At 32.8% G+C, this 16,338-nt stretch overlaps 1 protein-coding gene across 3 annotated transcripts in view; it reads left to right on the top strand.

Annotated features, from left to right (window-relative positions):
- The window catches only part of GTF2F2 (general transcription factor IIF subunit 2), a 166,846-nt gene that overhangs the window by 124,838 nt on the left and 25,670 nt on the right, over positions 1 to 16,338 (top strand). For all 3 annotated transcript variants that reach the window (XM_074299136.1, XM_074299135.1, XM_074299137.1), the window contains 2 exons: positions 8,103 to 8,202; positions 14,811 to 14,954. In XM_074299136.1, the coding sequence (XP_074155237.1) occupies positions 8,103 to 8,202; positions 14,811 to 14,954 (244 nt within the window). The remainder of the gene's footprint in view (positions 1 to 8,102; positions 8,203 to 14,810; positions 14,955 to 16,338) is intronic.

Here is a 16,338-nt window from a genome sequence, read left to right as displayed (position 1 = left end):
TTTTTTTTTACTTTCTAGATCCGATTTTTCTTATACAGCAAGTATAAATATGTATACATACATTGTATTTAACATATATTTTAACATATTTAACATGTATCAGATTATATTCATCTAGGGGAGGGGATGGGAGGAAGAAGGGGAAAAGTTGGAACAGCAAAGCGTCAGTGTTGAAAAATTACCCATGCATATGTTTTGTCAATAAAAAGTTATAATTTTTTTTTTAAATTTATCTGCAAGAACAAAAGATCAAGAATATTAAAGGGAATTAATGCAGGGGGAAAGTAGGAAAAAGGTATAGCAGTGCCAGATCTCAGATTATACTACTAAATAAGAATCACCAAAGCAATTTGGATAAGACATAGAGGTTGATTAGTGGAACAGACTAGTTATATAATATACCAGAGGGAATGAGTATAGTAGCCTAGTGTTTGGTTCCAACTTGTAGGATAAGAATTCATTCTTCAACAATAAGTGGTTGGGAAGAGAAGTCTGATAAAAACTAGATCTAGATCAACATCATACTGTCTACCAAAAGTTCCAAATGGGTACATGATTTAGACATAAAAGGTGATATAAAGTAAAAGAGAAAATAGGAATCTGGGAGATAATCTTTGTAGCAAACTTCTGAAAAAAATCTCCAAATTATAAATGGTTAAAGGGATATGAACAAACAATTTTCAAAGAACGAAATCTTAGCTACCAAAAGCCATGTAAAAGAAAAGCTTAAATCATTAATAATTAAAACATCTCTGAAATGCTACCACAGCTATCAAATTGGCAAAGTTACTTTAAAAGGTAGGGGTGGGAAGAAACATAATGAAGATGCTCTGGGAAAACAGAGTTGTTGTACCTATAAACTGGTCCAGCCATTTTGGAAGACAATTAATTCATAACTGCCCCAAAAGCTAATAAGTTGTACATACTCTTAAACCTGGCACTACTGCTACTAAATCAATATCTAAGCAATCAAAGGAAAAAGAAAAGAACCCATGTATACAAAAAATAACTTAAAGTCACTTTTTTTTGGTGACACAGAATTGGAAATTGAGATTGGTGCCCATCATTTGGGAATTAAATTAGGGTTTATGAAAGAAATGGAATGGTGCTGTTAAAAATAATGAGGGGAATAGTTTCAGAGAAACTTGGGAAAATTTATATAAAACTGACAGTGAGGTAAACAGAATTAAGAAAACAATTTCTAAAATAGCAACAATATTATAAAAGAACTTAACTTTGAAAGAGTTAGAAACTCTTTTCATTAATGACCAACCACCATTCCAGTGGATTTATAAGTATACTGCTTATTTCCAAATGGAGAGGTGATGTATTCAAAATGCAGTTTGAAGCATTTTAGAGTAGAACATAATCAATGAGAGAATTTGTTTTGTTTAATCATACATGATTGTAACAGGTTTTATTTTTCTTCTTTTCAGGGGTGGGGGTAGCAGGAAGTTTACACATGTGTTTGTGAGAGACAGACAGATGGGGGTAGGGCGCGGGGAGGAAGTAGAGGGAGAAGGAGAAAGAGGGAAAGATGAATCAAAAAATAGAATTTTTTATAAAGAAGGGGTCAAAGTTATGAAGGACTTTACAAGCAAAATAGAAGATTTCATTTTTAAAACTGAGAGGATATAGAAGGCAACTGTATTCATTGAATAGAGGAAGATGACTTGGTCAGATCTGTGCTTTAGGAAGGTAAATTTGACAACTGAATAGATTATAGACTGGAGTGGAGAGAGATTTGAGATCTTAACGAGCAAACAGTTGTCTTGGCATGAGCTATGACAAGTTGCACCAGAATATGTGACAGTGTCAGAGAACAGAAGGGAATATGTGCTAGAGATGTTTCAAAGTTAAAAATGATACCTCATATGTTTTTATAAACATTTTGTTAATTGTTCTTTGAGTGATTAAGGTTCTTTTATAATTCTGTCTAGTCCCTGTGGGAGTTTGTTCCCCCTTTGGATAGTCATTTATAGCTTTTTCTTGGTTTGTTGGCATATAGTTGGACAAATATGATGTCTAATAATTCTGCATTTCTTGTAAATTCTCTTTTCATTTTTGCTTCTGTTTGGTTTTCCTCTTTTTTAGCCAATGGTTATTTTTTTTCCTCAGAAAATCTACTTCTAATTTTATTAATTCAAAAGGTTGTTTGTTTTTTGCTTTCATTTTTTCATTTTCAGGATTCCTATTTTTGTAATTTGAGATTTTTAAATTTGATGTTTTTCCAGGGGATTTTTTAGTTGCATGTCCAATTCTTTGATCTCTTCTGTGTGTTTTGGTGTTGTTGTTATTGCTATTTTAAATAAGTATATTTAAAAACCTTTAAAGACATAAAATTTCCCCTAAAGGATATTTTGTATGCATCCCATAACTTTTAATGTGTTGTCTCAATGCTGCTATTGTCTTTAATGAAATTAATTATCTATTGTTTCTATGACTTATTCTATTATCGGTATCATGAACAGTCAAGAAATATATACTGCCTTCTTTCTTTTACATAAAATTGTGCCTTTTCACTAGCTGTCCCTCATGCCCAGAATACTTTGTTCTTTGTTTTCCTTCAAGATTCAGCTAAAATCTTAAATTCTATAAGAATCCTTTCCTCATCCTCCCCATTCCTATTTCCTTCCCTCTGAGATTATCTCAGAATATCTTTTATTTGCATCGGTGTTTACTTGTCTCCCCCATTAAAATATGAGCTCCATGAGATTGTTTCCCAGAGCTTAGCACAGTGACATTCACATAGTATGGACTTAATAAATGCTTCTTAACTGACCTAACTCAACTTTAAATCTCTGCATCAAGGTAACAAGATTAGTCTTCAGTCTCTTCCATAATAGATCTTTAAGTCAAGATACCATTCAGAGTTATAAAATAAATAGAGCTTGCTCTCTCTGGTGTGATTGAGACACCTTATATAAACATTCTAAGTGTTTCTTGTAGGTTTAAGTAAATGTTTACATTTACATACACTTATAGTTTTTAGATTAAGTGGTCATAGTGAGAGAATATAAATCCTTGGTTTAGGATAACTCCCCACAGAGACATGCTCCTTTTGCTTAAGCTAAATCGATTCATCATATTTTTACCCTATCTCACGTTCCCTTGTCTCCAAAGTAATTCTTAGTTAATATATATTGCCAAACTTTCCTAGTGCATTTTAATTATTTGCTTCATTACTATCTACCAAATGAAATTACTCAACATAGTGCTTTTAATTTGCCCTTGACCAAGTCTAGAAGGTCAGTTATCATTAATTTAGTGCATTGTTGCTGCATAGCAAAATTGTGAAAATGTGCTCTGACACTTCATGAGATAGTGCTAAATGAATTATGTAGTGTTAAATAAAACCCTTTTTAAGTTACTTTAAATTATTCAAAGTTAATTAAAGTATTTTAAGATTTTTTTTTAATTCCCTTTCATTTCTACAGGTTAACCTTTTGAGTTTTAAACTACTGAAAGCTCTTTTTGGAAGGAGCATAAAAATAATAGTTGGCATTTTCAGCAGATAATTGGAAGACCAAGATTCTATTGGAGCTTTCTTTCCTAGGAAAGAGAGGACTGTGCCAACATTTATTATTTTCTGTAAAATGTTTAATAACATTAAATATATGACATATATATATGAGAAATATATGTCAATAAATGTGATGTATAAATATGTGACATTAGAAATTATAGATAGCCTCAATTGCTGACAAAACTGTTTTGTGCTTAAGATTTTAAAAAAGAAATATAAATCAAAAAAATCCAAATACAGATTGAAATCCAGTGACCCATAATAAGTGCAAATACAAAAAAAGATAAGCATAAGCTAATGTTTGCAATGAAATACCCAAATATACTGAAACCCAAACTCTGATCAATCTGCTGGAAATAATTTATTATGGGAAAAGGGGATCTGACTATATGTCCCTTCTAGATGACCCAAAGATAAAAATAGTAAAGTGAGCTATTTGAAACATGAACAAAGATTTCATGGTGCAGTAAAAAAACTGATGAGAGGAAGGGGGCTTCAAGAGAAAGATGGATTGGAAAGAGAGTGTCACTAAGGAAAGAACTTTATGAAATGTATCTTCAGAAGACACATATTATACACACAGATACATAGTAATACATTCAGGGATCAAGTAGTCATGTCAAAACATGTATGTTCTTGAATGCATCATCTCCTCTTTAAGTTTTTTTGATTACATGTTGATTCAATTCAGTAGCTAAAATATGGGGAATGATTATTCATCTATCTTTGAATTCTCCCTTTCTCTCAACTTTTAATTATCCCTTAATTGCCAAATCTAATTACCTTTTCTCACTCCTCAAACTTTTTCACTTCTCTGTGGTAGTGATTCAGTTAACTATGCTTTCCTCAGGAGCGTTTGACTCTTCCAATCTATCTGACATTACTTTTCAATCTTCTTTTCCAAGTCATCATTTGTATCACACTTCCTAATTGTGAGTTTACCCACTGTAGTGTTCTTGTTGGTTTCCTAGAGGTCCCTAGACCAGCCTTCCTTTCAGTAGATTAATCACCACAAGAATAGCCAGGTGTTAAAGTCCAAATTCTTTATTATCTCCTTGCCTGGGGCTCAACTAGTTTTCTGGAGAGCCTTCAGATGGAACTTGGTCTCAGTGGAAGAAATGCACAAGACCAGCCACCAGGGTGGTGTGAGATGGAGTGAATCTTCTTGAACCAGTCTTGAACCAGTCTCTCCCAAACTGCAGGAAGGAGGAGAGCCACCAGAAGCCTGATCAAAGATGGAATGTCTGGCTGAGTTTGTCCCAGTTTTATATGCTCTATTTTAATTACATCATTGTAGGTGTGAATCTTGTAGAACTATATTAAGTACTAAGTACATGTACTGAACTAGAGAACTATTAATCACCACCATGCTAAACTAGATAACCATTGTCTTAGCAATTCCACTTAGTTAGCACCTTGTAAGAATCCTTGTTTCAAGTACAGAGTTCTGGCCCATAACACCCCAGCTATGTCCTAGGCCTCCTTCCCTTTTTTCCTCTATGCTTTCTCACATAGTGACCCTTACAGTTCCCATGGATTTAATTATCATCTGTCTAGAGATAACTCACAAGAGGTTGTAAATGGATATGATAGTCCTATATCATCAAATACCCACTGAACTTTTGAACTGGGTGTTTATTAAGCATCTGAAGCTTAACATGTACAAAATAAAATTCATCATCACTCCTATAGAACCCTCTTTGGAACACATACTTATGTCAAGGGTGCCACTGTTCTTTTAATCACACAAGTTCACAACCTGTCAGTCAACAGTGAACAAGCATTTATTAAGCACTTTTTAATGTGTCAGATACTGTGCTGTGTTGTGTCACCTTTGACTTTTAGCTCATGATGTTCAGTAAATCTTTGTTGATTGATGTGCAGAAGACATTTCCTTTTCTCCTCTTTACTAGCCTCTTGAGACTACAGGTAGATGTACTCCTCTATTTCTTCTCAAATTTAAAATCCACATAGATATACTTTGTATTCTCCCAAATTCAATCATTTGTCAATTCCAATGTGTTCTTTACTGTGCTTACCAAACGGCAGTATCCTAGGATTTAGCCTTCTGTTTGTATGTGTGAATTCTATTTTTTTAATTGCATATAACTTGTTTTAATTTAATTTTTTAAATTGTATATAATTTGTTTCCCCAAAAGATTATATCTTCTTGATAGCAGAGTACTTAAATGTGTTTCCTAGTAACACTTATTTCTTTACTATTAGATAGGTAACATTGAAAAACTTGTACTTTGAAAAAAAACATCTCTAATAATGAAAGTTATAAAATTGAAAATAAACTTTAATAAGTATTAAGTATCATAGGAACTTGGTATATAATTACATTCTCCTAGACTTTGATATCTAAGTTTCTTATATTCTAATCGCTTAAAAATTCTCATTAATTGGGGTTTTCTTTCATTTAGTTATAATAGAAAGTTGGGGGTCTTGTTCTCTTTTGAGTACATAAAAATCTTTTCTTCCTCCAACCCAGTTTATTGCCTACTAAACGTCTTTGTACTTTCCTGATTCTGGAATGACTTTATCTTTTTCCTTCCAGACTCTATGACGCTTTCCTTGGTCCCCTTAGCCTTTTTCACCATTATATGATCTTTATTAGCATCAATTGACCACATAGTATATTTGACACTGTCAAATGATGCTTTGTGATATCATTTCTACTGACCCATTAGTCAGTTTTTGTTTTATTTCTCTTAACTAGATAGTGGGTTCAGATTGTTAGAGAAAGAGGACCCTAGAGACCATCACTTATTCAGATAAAGAAACTAAGTGAAACCCAGAGAGAAAAACTGACAGGCAGAACTTGAATCCATGACTTCTGACTTCTAATCTTTTCCTTCATACTTCCCTTTCTTCCTTGAATACAACAACTCTCTTAAATTTTGTTAAATTCCACAATATCAACTTGTATGTTATACAAAAGTAGGTGCTCAAACAAATATTGATGGACTAGATTACATTCTAATCTTGATCGTATAACTTGTTTTTTTTCAAATAATTTGCATTACTAAGAATTTTACCTTACTGTTTTTGTGTTGTAGATGCCTTTTTTTTTTTTTTTTTTTTTTTTTTTTTGGCCTTGAATTCAATACTGTAATCCTGCCAACCAAATTGGTTTCTCTCTCTTCCTTATGTACAATATTCATTCTCCTATCTCTGTGCTTTTACTCTGTTGCAAAATACTTGGAATGTACCCTCTTCTTGCTTCTTTCGAATTCCTTTTTTCCTTTAAGACACATCTCAAACACCATCTTATGCTTGAAACATTTCCTAATCATCTCAAGCAGTTAATTCCCTCCCTCCAGATCTTTATATTTTATTACTTTGTGCATATTTGATTTTATTCATTTTATATTTTTATCTGTACTTCCATAGGATACAAGTTCCTTTCAAGTAGGAATTGTTTTATTCTTGGTACTTGTATGTACTTCCTCCAGCAGATTACCACCTGGATCATTCAACCTTTCCCTGCCCACTGGCAACTTCACTACTTCCTAAAATCTGCCTGTGTCTTTCCCCTTCTCAATAAATCCTCACTTGATACCTCATCCTCCGTGGCTATCATCTTTTAACCTCTCCTCCCTTTTGTTTCTAGACTCTTTGAGAAAGCTGTTTCCAACTGGTGCCTCTATTTCTGTTTTCTCTCTTTTCTGAGCTCTCTGTAATCCTGCCTCCAATTTCAAAATTCAACTAAAACTCTTCTCTCCAGTTATTGATAGTATCTTAATTGCTAAATCTAATGGTCTTTTTATTAGTATTCATCTTTCTTGATCATTCTGATCATTCTGCATCTTCTTTTTTTTTTTTTCCATTCTGCATCTTCTTGACACACTCTGCTCTCTTCCGATTTTTCTATGCAATTGACTCCTTAGATACTTTTGCAGAATCCAGGGTGTCCCCTGGGTGCCCCATAGGACTCCATCCTGAGCTTTCGGTATTCTCATAAGCTCCCATAGATCTAATTACCATCTCTGTATAGATGATTCTCAGATCTGTTTGTCCAGCCCTAACCCAACTCCTAATTTCCAGTCTGCTGTTATTAGTTACCTATTGGACATCTCAAAGTGGATGTCTCATATCCACTAACATTTTAGACTTGATGTAAATAAAACTGAATTCATTATCTTTCTCCCCAAACTTCCCCTCTTCTTAACTTCACTAATTTAAATATAGAACTTCAGTGAGTATTCATTTGAATACTAATATGCACACATATTAAGAAAAATGTATTGATTTGAGTCTATTGATCAAAGATAATTTTTAATATTAAAATTTTGAGAATTACTGCATTCTAAGACTTAACACAAGTTAACATGGTATAAATACATCAAGTAATGAGAGAAATTCCATCTACAAATGGAAATCACATATTACATTAGACTTACAAGTACTGAAATATATTTTGTTTTGAAACTAGCATACTTTTGAGTTTGTCTTGTAATATTGCTATCAATAAGGTATAATTGCTCTTAGCTGAATTATGGAGATAATTTTTTTAAGTGGCAGCATTTGGCCATACACAGAAGGTTGTATTAATAGTTCTTCTATTTTTCAGGTTACAAATAGAAGAATCTTCAAAACCTGTAAGATTATCACAGCAGCTGGACAAAGCTGTTACAACAAATTTTAAACCTGTGGCTAATCATCAGTACAATGTAAGTTTCATGAATTTCTTTCTCTGTACCTCTCTGTTTTTGTTCTTATGTCTAATGATTAATGAAAATCTGGTATAGCTTAATTTTTTTTTTTAACTACGGTGTTCACAGATAAGCAGTTATTGATTTTAAGTGGAAAATTTTATTCATAGGTTTTTTAAAAAATTCTAAAATATTTGTTAACTTATTTCTAAATTTATTCTAGACTATAATCCAAAAAGTAGCATTTCCACATAAAAAATAGGAGAAAGAAAGATTAAATGTAAAATCATAAATGTCTGTTATGTACAGTTTCTTTTTGAAGTACATAACAAATTCATTTTTTTCTTTGTGTTTCCTTTTGAACTTATCTTCTGTTCTTTCTTTTTAAATTCTTTAATAACAACTTTTTTCTTTATTTTTGTGACATGATTACTAGTTCCACTCTTCTCTGCAAACAAACAAAAAAGAAAACCACCACCTTTGTAACAAAGATTCATAGTCAAGCAAAACAGATACATCCGCAGAGGTCTCATTAAACTCTTTTGAGTCCAGCTCATTCATGTCAGAAGGATTGTTTCATCTTTGATCTTTTGGTAGTTCTAGTTTATTATATCAATCAGAGTTCTTAAGTCTTTCAAGTTTTTCTTCATGGTATTGTTGTTATTCTATAAATTATTCTAGTTCTGTTCACTTTACTCTTCATTAAATCATGCAAAGCTTCCCAAATTTCTCTGAAATATCTCTTTCATCAGTTTTTATAGCACAATAATATTTCGTTTCATTCATATACCATAATTTGTTCAACCATTCCTCAGTTAATGGGCATGAGCTTTGACTCGAGATTGTACAACAACAACAAAAAAGTTCTTTCTTTGATTTCTTTAAGGTAAAGATCTAATAGCACCACTGAATTCAGTGTCTTTGGGGGAATAGTTTAAAATTGCTTTCCAGAATGATTGTGCCAATTAATAAATCCACCAGCAGTACACCATTGTGACTGTCTTCTCATAGTCATTCCAACAAGTTTTTTGTATTTTTTTTTTTTTAGTCATTTTTGTCATTCTGATAGGTGTAAGGTAGATGTGTTAACTTGCATTTTTAAATGATTTTGTTCATTGCTTTTAAAGGAAATTGAACTTAATCAGTTTTGTAATTAAAGGTAAATGTTATAGCCAGGCATTAATGAAAATTTTTCTAGGTACCATTATAACAACATTAAACACTTCAGGCTGATTTATTTTCCAAGCATTGTCCTACTTATTACTTGCCCTATCCCATGGCCAATGAATCCTTCTTGTTCTTCCAATTTTCCTAAGCAAAAATCTCTTCCTACACTCATGTTTCTGCTTATCCTTAGTCCCTTTCTTCTTGCTTCCACAGTGACTTCTGGATCTCCTACTCTCTTTTAACCCACTATCTTTTACCTTCTTTCTCACTCTCTTATATTCCTTAAGTGAAACTTGGTTTTCTCTTAAAACCATCATATTCTTTACTCACCTTTCCAGTGCTGGTTCCTTCTCTTGGCATCCAGTACCCAGTATTGAAGATTTTGCTTCTCACTGATGCTTCCTACTACTTCATATTCCCTAGGTTTTTTAAAAAAAGGTTATCAGTGCACCAGTTTCTCCAACCCCATATTTTCTTTTTGTCTTTTACATTCAACTATTAAGTGGGGTTGTCACAAATTAATACTAGACACCAACCAAAGTTTTCTGCCTCTAAGGTCTTAAAATGTGAAATTCTTTTCTCTGACCTTCAATTTTGCCTTTTCCATTCCTAGGGCCAATCTATGGATTCTTTTCAATTAGTGCTTTGCTTTTGTGTTCAGAAGTTCTCAACTCTTTTATTATTTTTGCATTGTGTGTTCAGGTTTTTTATTTGTAATGTTATTCGGGAGACATATGATACTTAAGTTGTCTCTATACAACTGTCTTTGAGATTGCTGTTATTTGCTTATAATGGTAATCATGATTTTAAAATTTTTATTACTTCCACCTTGTCTTTCATTTCTATATGTTTCTTATCCCAGTCATTTGTTATTCTTTTTGCTTCTTTGAATAGTTTCACCATCGTGGATTCAAATTTTTGTACAAGCAATGACTTCTGCCATTTGTTCCTTTTATAACTTCTTTCCTGAACCATTCAGGGTTATCCTGCTATAGTTCCATGCTCTGTTGAGAAATGAGAGTTGTCTCTTATTAAGTGTGATTTTAATTTTCTTTTGTTTTTTACTTACTGACAATTTGATGTCATTTAGATATCTTAGAAGCCATCTTCCTTTCTTTTTAAGTATCTTCTGTTTACTTTCCTGCCTGTGGTCTTGAGTTTTTAACTAAATTTTCTTCCTCCTGAAATCTTTGGTGTTTCAAATGAGGTAATATTTGTAATGGCACATAGATACCTACCAAATATTTCTTCCCTTCCCTCCCCTTTTAGTTTCTTGTCCTTATACTCTCCCAGTGCTCAATTTCTGACTCTTTCCCATGTAATGGTAGCTCTCTTAGGAACTATAGATAAAAACTGTCTCAGCCTCCTCCCACCCACATTGAAGAATTCCCTTTTTGCTAGTCTTAGGGAACTCTAGGGAAACAGGTCTCAGCTAGATATTATTCACTTTCCTTTCAGCATAGTATAGCCCCCACACACATACTGACATCCTGTCGGTTCTTTCTGTTCTTTATGTCTCTGACTGAGCCCTGCTACCCACATAGAGTAGATTTGTGGCTTTCTATTCCTTTCCTTACTCTACAAATTGGGATGCCAAGGAGAATTCTTTTACTTGTTGCCATTTGAACAGTGAGGTGAGAAAAGAGGCAGGGTATGCTAACAGAGTCTCCCACATCAACCAGGAAATTGCTGAGTACCCAAAGCACAATCTGGTGGGAGAGAAGAGGATACTGAGAGAGTTCTGTTAGGGTGAGTTAATACATTTAAAGTGTTTTTGCAAGCCTTAATGTGCAGTATAAGTGCTAATTACTTTCCTTGTTCTTCTACTACTTCTACTGTTTCTAAGATACTGAATGCTGCAGAAGGTTATTACAAAACTCATTTAGACTGTATTTACTATAAACTAAGTTGTCTAACTTCAGTTGAGTTCTCCCTGGTTCACAGAATCTTTTTATTCATTGCTTTGAAGCAAGTTTCCTTTTTAAAGACTCTGATCTTAAGATCATGCTTTTATCTAAACTTTTAAAAATCAATTCCAAGGTACATGCCAAGGGTTGCCTAACTTTCATTTCTTTGACAATAACACACACACACACACAGTTTTGGAAAATACTTAAGTGGACATTTAATCCATCACATACCAATATAAGAATTCTTTCTATCACAGCCCCCCACAGGTGACCTTGGTTTTCACTTTAAAATCTCCTCCAGTGAAGAAGGACTCACTTTTCCCTAAAACTCTTAATTGTGAAGGTATTTTTCCTTTTATTGAGTTGAAAAATACTTTTTTTTGTCATTTCCATTTTTTTCTCTTAGATCTGCCTTTGGGAATAAGTTCAACAGGTCTGATTGCTCCTCTATATATAACTTTAGAAAAAAAAAATATGTTTAATCCACAAGCATTTACTAAGAGCCCAGTATATACCAGTTATTTCAGTCATGTCCAGTTCTTGGTGATCCCATTTGGGGTTTTCTTGGCAAAGATACTAAAGTGGCTTGCCATTTCCTTCTCCCTCTCATTTGACAGATGAAAAAACTGAGACAAATAGGATTAAGTAAGTTGCCCAGGGTCACCCGCTAATAAGTTTCTGATTTGTACTCAAGAGGATGAATCTGCCCTATCCCTATTAAATTCATCTGAATATGGACCACATTTTTCCAAAATCTGGACTATTGTGAAATTTTAGCTAGAACTTACAATTATAATTTTTATGTGTATTATATGTGTGTATATGGTTTGTTTTTGTTTTTTTCTTTTCAAAGAGAAATTTTCTATTCAGGAAGCATTCTATTTAGAAAGTCAATTATTAATGCTGAAATTTATCTGCTGTGCCACCTAGCTGCCCATTGTATTACAGTGCTAGTGATAGAAATACAAAGAATAAAGTATTCTTCATCCCCAAGGAGTTTACTGACAGAGATTATATTGCCCTAAATCTTCTTTGCCCCTGGCTAAGATTCTTCAGACTATGTCTCAGTGCTGTCTGAGGAACTTATAATATTTTGCTGCAACCTTTGTGTATACTTCCAGCTGTAGCATTCCTCCAATCTGCAAAGTTCGTAATAATATCAGAAAAGGAAATGGGATTATTTTATTATGACTTGTTTTAGTGATTACTGGTTTTCCATTCTAAATATTCATAAACTATCCCTTTTTATCCTTGGTTTTTTATGTAATCCAGAAATTAAAGTCAAGTTTGTTGGCCAATAGTTTTTAGAATCCACCCTTTTTCATCTTTAAAAATCAAGGCATCAGGTTTACAGTGCCTCTCCCATTCTATTAATCTTTTATAGATTACCAGGTGGGCTTAGCAGTCACTGCAGCCAGATTTTTACTCTTAGGATATAGTTCATCTGAATGCAGATTAAGACAGTTCTGAGGTACCTGTAGATTTCTCTCAGATTGGGTAAGATTACAGGAAAACGTAATGATAAACATTGGAGGGGATATAGGAAAACTGGGACACTGGGTGGAGTTGTGAACTGATCCAACCATTCTGGAGAGCAATTTGAAACTATGCCCAAAAGACTATCAAACTGCATATCCTTTGATCCAGCATTGCTACTACTGTGTCTATATTCCAGGAGATTAAAGGATCCACATATGCAAAAATATTTGTAGGATATAGTTCTTCTGGCTGGTGCTTTGAACTCAGGTTTCATATCCCTGTTCTGTATATCCAAGTCTCCTTGACAGAGAAAACAAAAGTAAAGCAAGAGTTAAAGAGCTATTTCTTATCTCTGTCATTTTCTTTTTTTCTCTCATATACCCCAAGTACTTGTGAGGAGCACCCTCTTACATAAATAGGGTTCTTTGTCAACCTTTACTCTCTCCTGATACTGTTTTTGCTTCTATCTTCTACAAATCTCTATTCTGGGTGATTTATCCACCCTTTGATTCAATCTGCATGGATCTCTTTAGACACATACTCCTTTTCTTTCTTATTGTAATCATGTTGGTTTCTTGAGAATTTTATTACAGATTCACATATGTAGGCCCACTTCTTTAAAATCTTACAGACTACAAGAGATGGATATTTGTACCTGTATTAGCTTTATTTTATAAATGAAGAAATTGAGTTGCCCAGGGTCCTACAGTCAGCAACAAAGTGTCAGATCTAGCAATCAAACTCAGATCTACTTCATCTTCTCTCCATGTTTGCTATTTGACAATGTGCTTTATCAAACAATATTATTTCTTTTTTCTTTTTTTTCTGTCCTAAGTATTTCCTTCAGGCTTTTATAGATCCTTATGCAAATGTGTCTTTTTTTAGATTGTTATGCAAGTGTACAATATTCTATCAAACCTCTTCTTTAAAAACCATTTGTTGTTAACAAATCATATACTTCCATTTTAGTTGCATTCTCTGCTGCTAAATGTTGTTTCCATTATTACCTATAATTTCTGTATTGATACATAAATGAAGCCACTTTCTATCACTTATATTTATTCCTCTGAAAATTATAACAGTTTTAAGTGAACATTTTCTTTTCTCAGTTTTCAATTTAAAGTTTTCTTGAGCAGGTCAGCAAATCTTCATATTAAGAAGCCTGAATTAATTTCTCTAGTTATTGGTCAAGTTATTTGCCTTTCATTTCAAGAAAACAGTATTAATACTGATTATTACAAGAATTGTATTTTTCTTTAGGGAGGTGGGAGTAGAAAGAAAAAAAATACATTTTTGTTAATTGGATAAAATTAAATAGATTGCTATTAGTTGAGAATTTTAAATGACAAAAAATTATTGGCATGGTCTACTTAGAGTCATTGATGGAGCTAATTATTTTCTATCAGAACAATACATGTCCAGTAAGAAATATGGTGACTGTGAGTGGACTGAGGCTTGAAGAAATTAGCATCTATGGGGCTTATCACAACCATGCACATCCATGACCTTTTTAATTAACAAGGATTTATCAACTTATGTTAGAATTTGGTTATATATTAATCATGTTATTGAGACTCAGCATTAATCAGAGCAGTGTTACATGAGGTATGCTTATATTTTTTTTCTAGCTTATTTATTTCAATGGAATTTTAAAATGTTTTTTAAATTGATGTTTTAAGTATTCAAAATCCTTTAGAGAGTGGTTTAAGTTGATTTTTTTTTAATCACTCATTTGAAATCTCTAATTACAATATATATTTAAAATTTTCATTTTCAAAAGAAACTAATTTAATCATTCTGCTATTCCTTCTGACAAAACAAAATGGTACTTCTGAGTAAGTGATCATATGTGCTAGAGGAATTATATAGTTCAAAGTGTTGGTAAGACCAGTGTTTCTTTTCATTTTCTATAAGCTGTCTTACTGCCAGTTATCCCTTTTAGTGGTCTTTATTATGTGCCAATTCTTTACTGACATTACAAGTATTAATGAATGATAAAATTGAAATGACTTTTTAAATTTTTAAACGTGTTTTAAATGTATATTGTCATTTGTTTCATTTTCTAAATAGATTGAATATGAGAAGAAAAAGAAAGAAGATGGAAAGCGAGCTAGAGCTGATAAGCAACAGGTTTTGGACATGTTGTTTTCAGCTTTTGAAAAACATCAGTATTACAATATTAAGGATTTAGTGGACATCACCAAACAGCCTGTGGTATGTATATGTTCCCACAGATCTTTTTGTGAATTGTTTCAAAACATTATCAAACATTTGAATGGCACAGGGGAGAGAGCACTTGGGGATGAAGGCAGAAAGGCCTGAGTTCAAGTTTAGTCTTACATATGTCCTAGATGTGGAATTGCAGCAAATCACTTCATCACTCATTAGCATCAATTTCTTCATCAAGAAAATGGGGATAATTAGATTACTAATCTTGCAAATTTATAAACCACTTTCAAGTGGTTTATAAATCAGTACATAGATACTAGCTACTTGATATTATTACCATATGGACAAGTAATAATAGTTAACATTTATTATGTGCCAGGCACTGTGCTAAACATTTTACAAGTAATAATTATTAGAGAACTTGGTATCTTTGGATGTTACCAAATAATCCTTTTCATATCTGTTCTCACATTTAATATTCAGAAGCTTGTTAGCATAAAAATGTAAACGAATTCACCTAGTGCTTAGAGAGCAATCGACATTTATAGATTAAATCAATAGCATTTTAAAAATTCTAATGTATTCAATGTCAGCAATTCCTCATAAGCAGGTGATGTTTTTCCCTTCTATCTTTACTCTGGTGAGTACCCAAAACTAACAAACCAAAAAACAACCCTGTTTAACTTATAATAAAGTCCTTCATTGTCAATATTTATCACATCATAGGCTTTTCCTTTCTCAGTCACCCACTTTTTCAATCCTTCTCCTCCAAAAGAATAAATACCTCACCTTGATGCTCTTTGAACAATGTACTTAGAACTGTGATCACATTCTTTAAAAGGCACAAAGCTCCTAGACCATTTTCCCCACAGTATAAGATTCTAGCATTTTTTGGTGACTAATGCTTTACATTCAAAGGTATTCCTTAACAATGGAAAGAATTGCATTGGATATACTTTTTATTTCCTGTCATTTTAGCTTTTCAATTTCCTGAACAATGAATTTCCTCAGCATATAAGAGAAAATTTGATCTGAAAACTTCTTATGGGTACATTTAATAAGATAACTAAAATTTTTACAGTTTTTTATTTAACCTTAAATTTCCACTTAACTTTTTTCTGAGGTTTCATTAATGTATTGTTTTCAAACCACATTCCTAACCTTTTTTATAGCTATCACCAAAGCTATGATCTCACAATTGTGACAACTTAATAGTGACAGTAATAGCTTATGTTTATGCGGTGATTTAAAGTATATCAAGTGTTTTATGTACACTGTCTCATTTAATCATCACAACAGCCTTATGTGTAGGCAATGAGGGTGCTATGGATATTACCCTCATTTATAAGATGAGGAAAACAAAACTTATGAGAGTTGATTGAGTCTATGAAGGATCTTGAAAATGTGTCCTAACCAAATTCTTAATTGA

This window comes from Sminthopsis crassicaudata, chromosome 3 (genome assembly GCF_048593235.1).
Source record: "Sminthopsis crassicaudata isolate SCR6 chromosome 3, ASM4859323v1, whole genome shotgun sequence".
In the NCBI taxonomy this organism is placed as follows: Eukaryota; Metazoa; Chordata; class Mammalia; order Dasyuromorphia; family Dasyuridae; genus Sminthopsis; species Sminthopsis crassicaudata.
The sequence above is the reverse complement of the archived record's forward strand: the minus strand, read 5'-3'. Positions and strand labels throughout refer to the sequence as shown.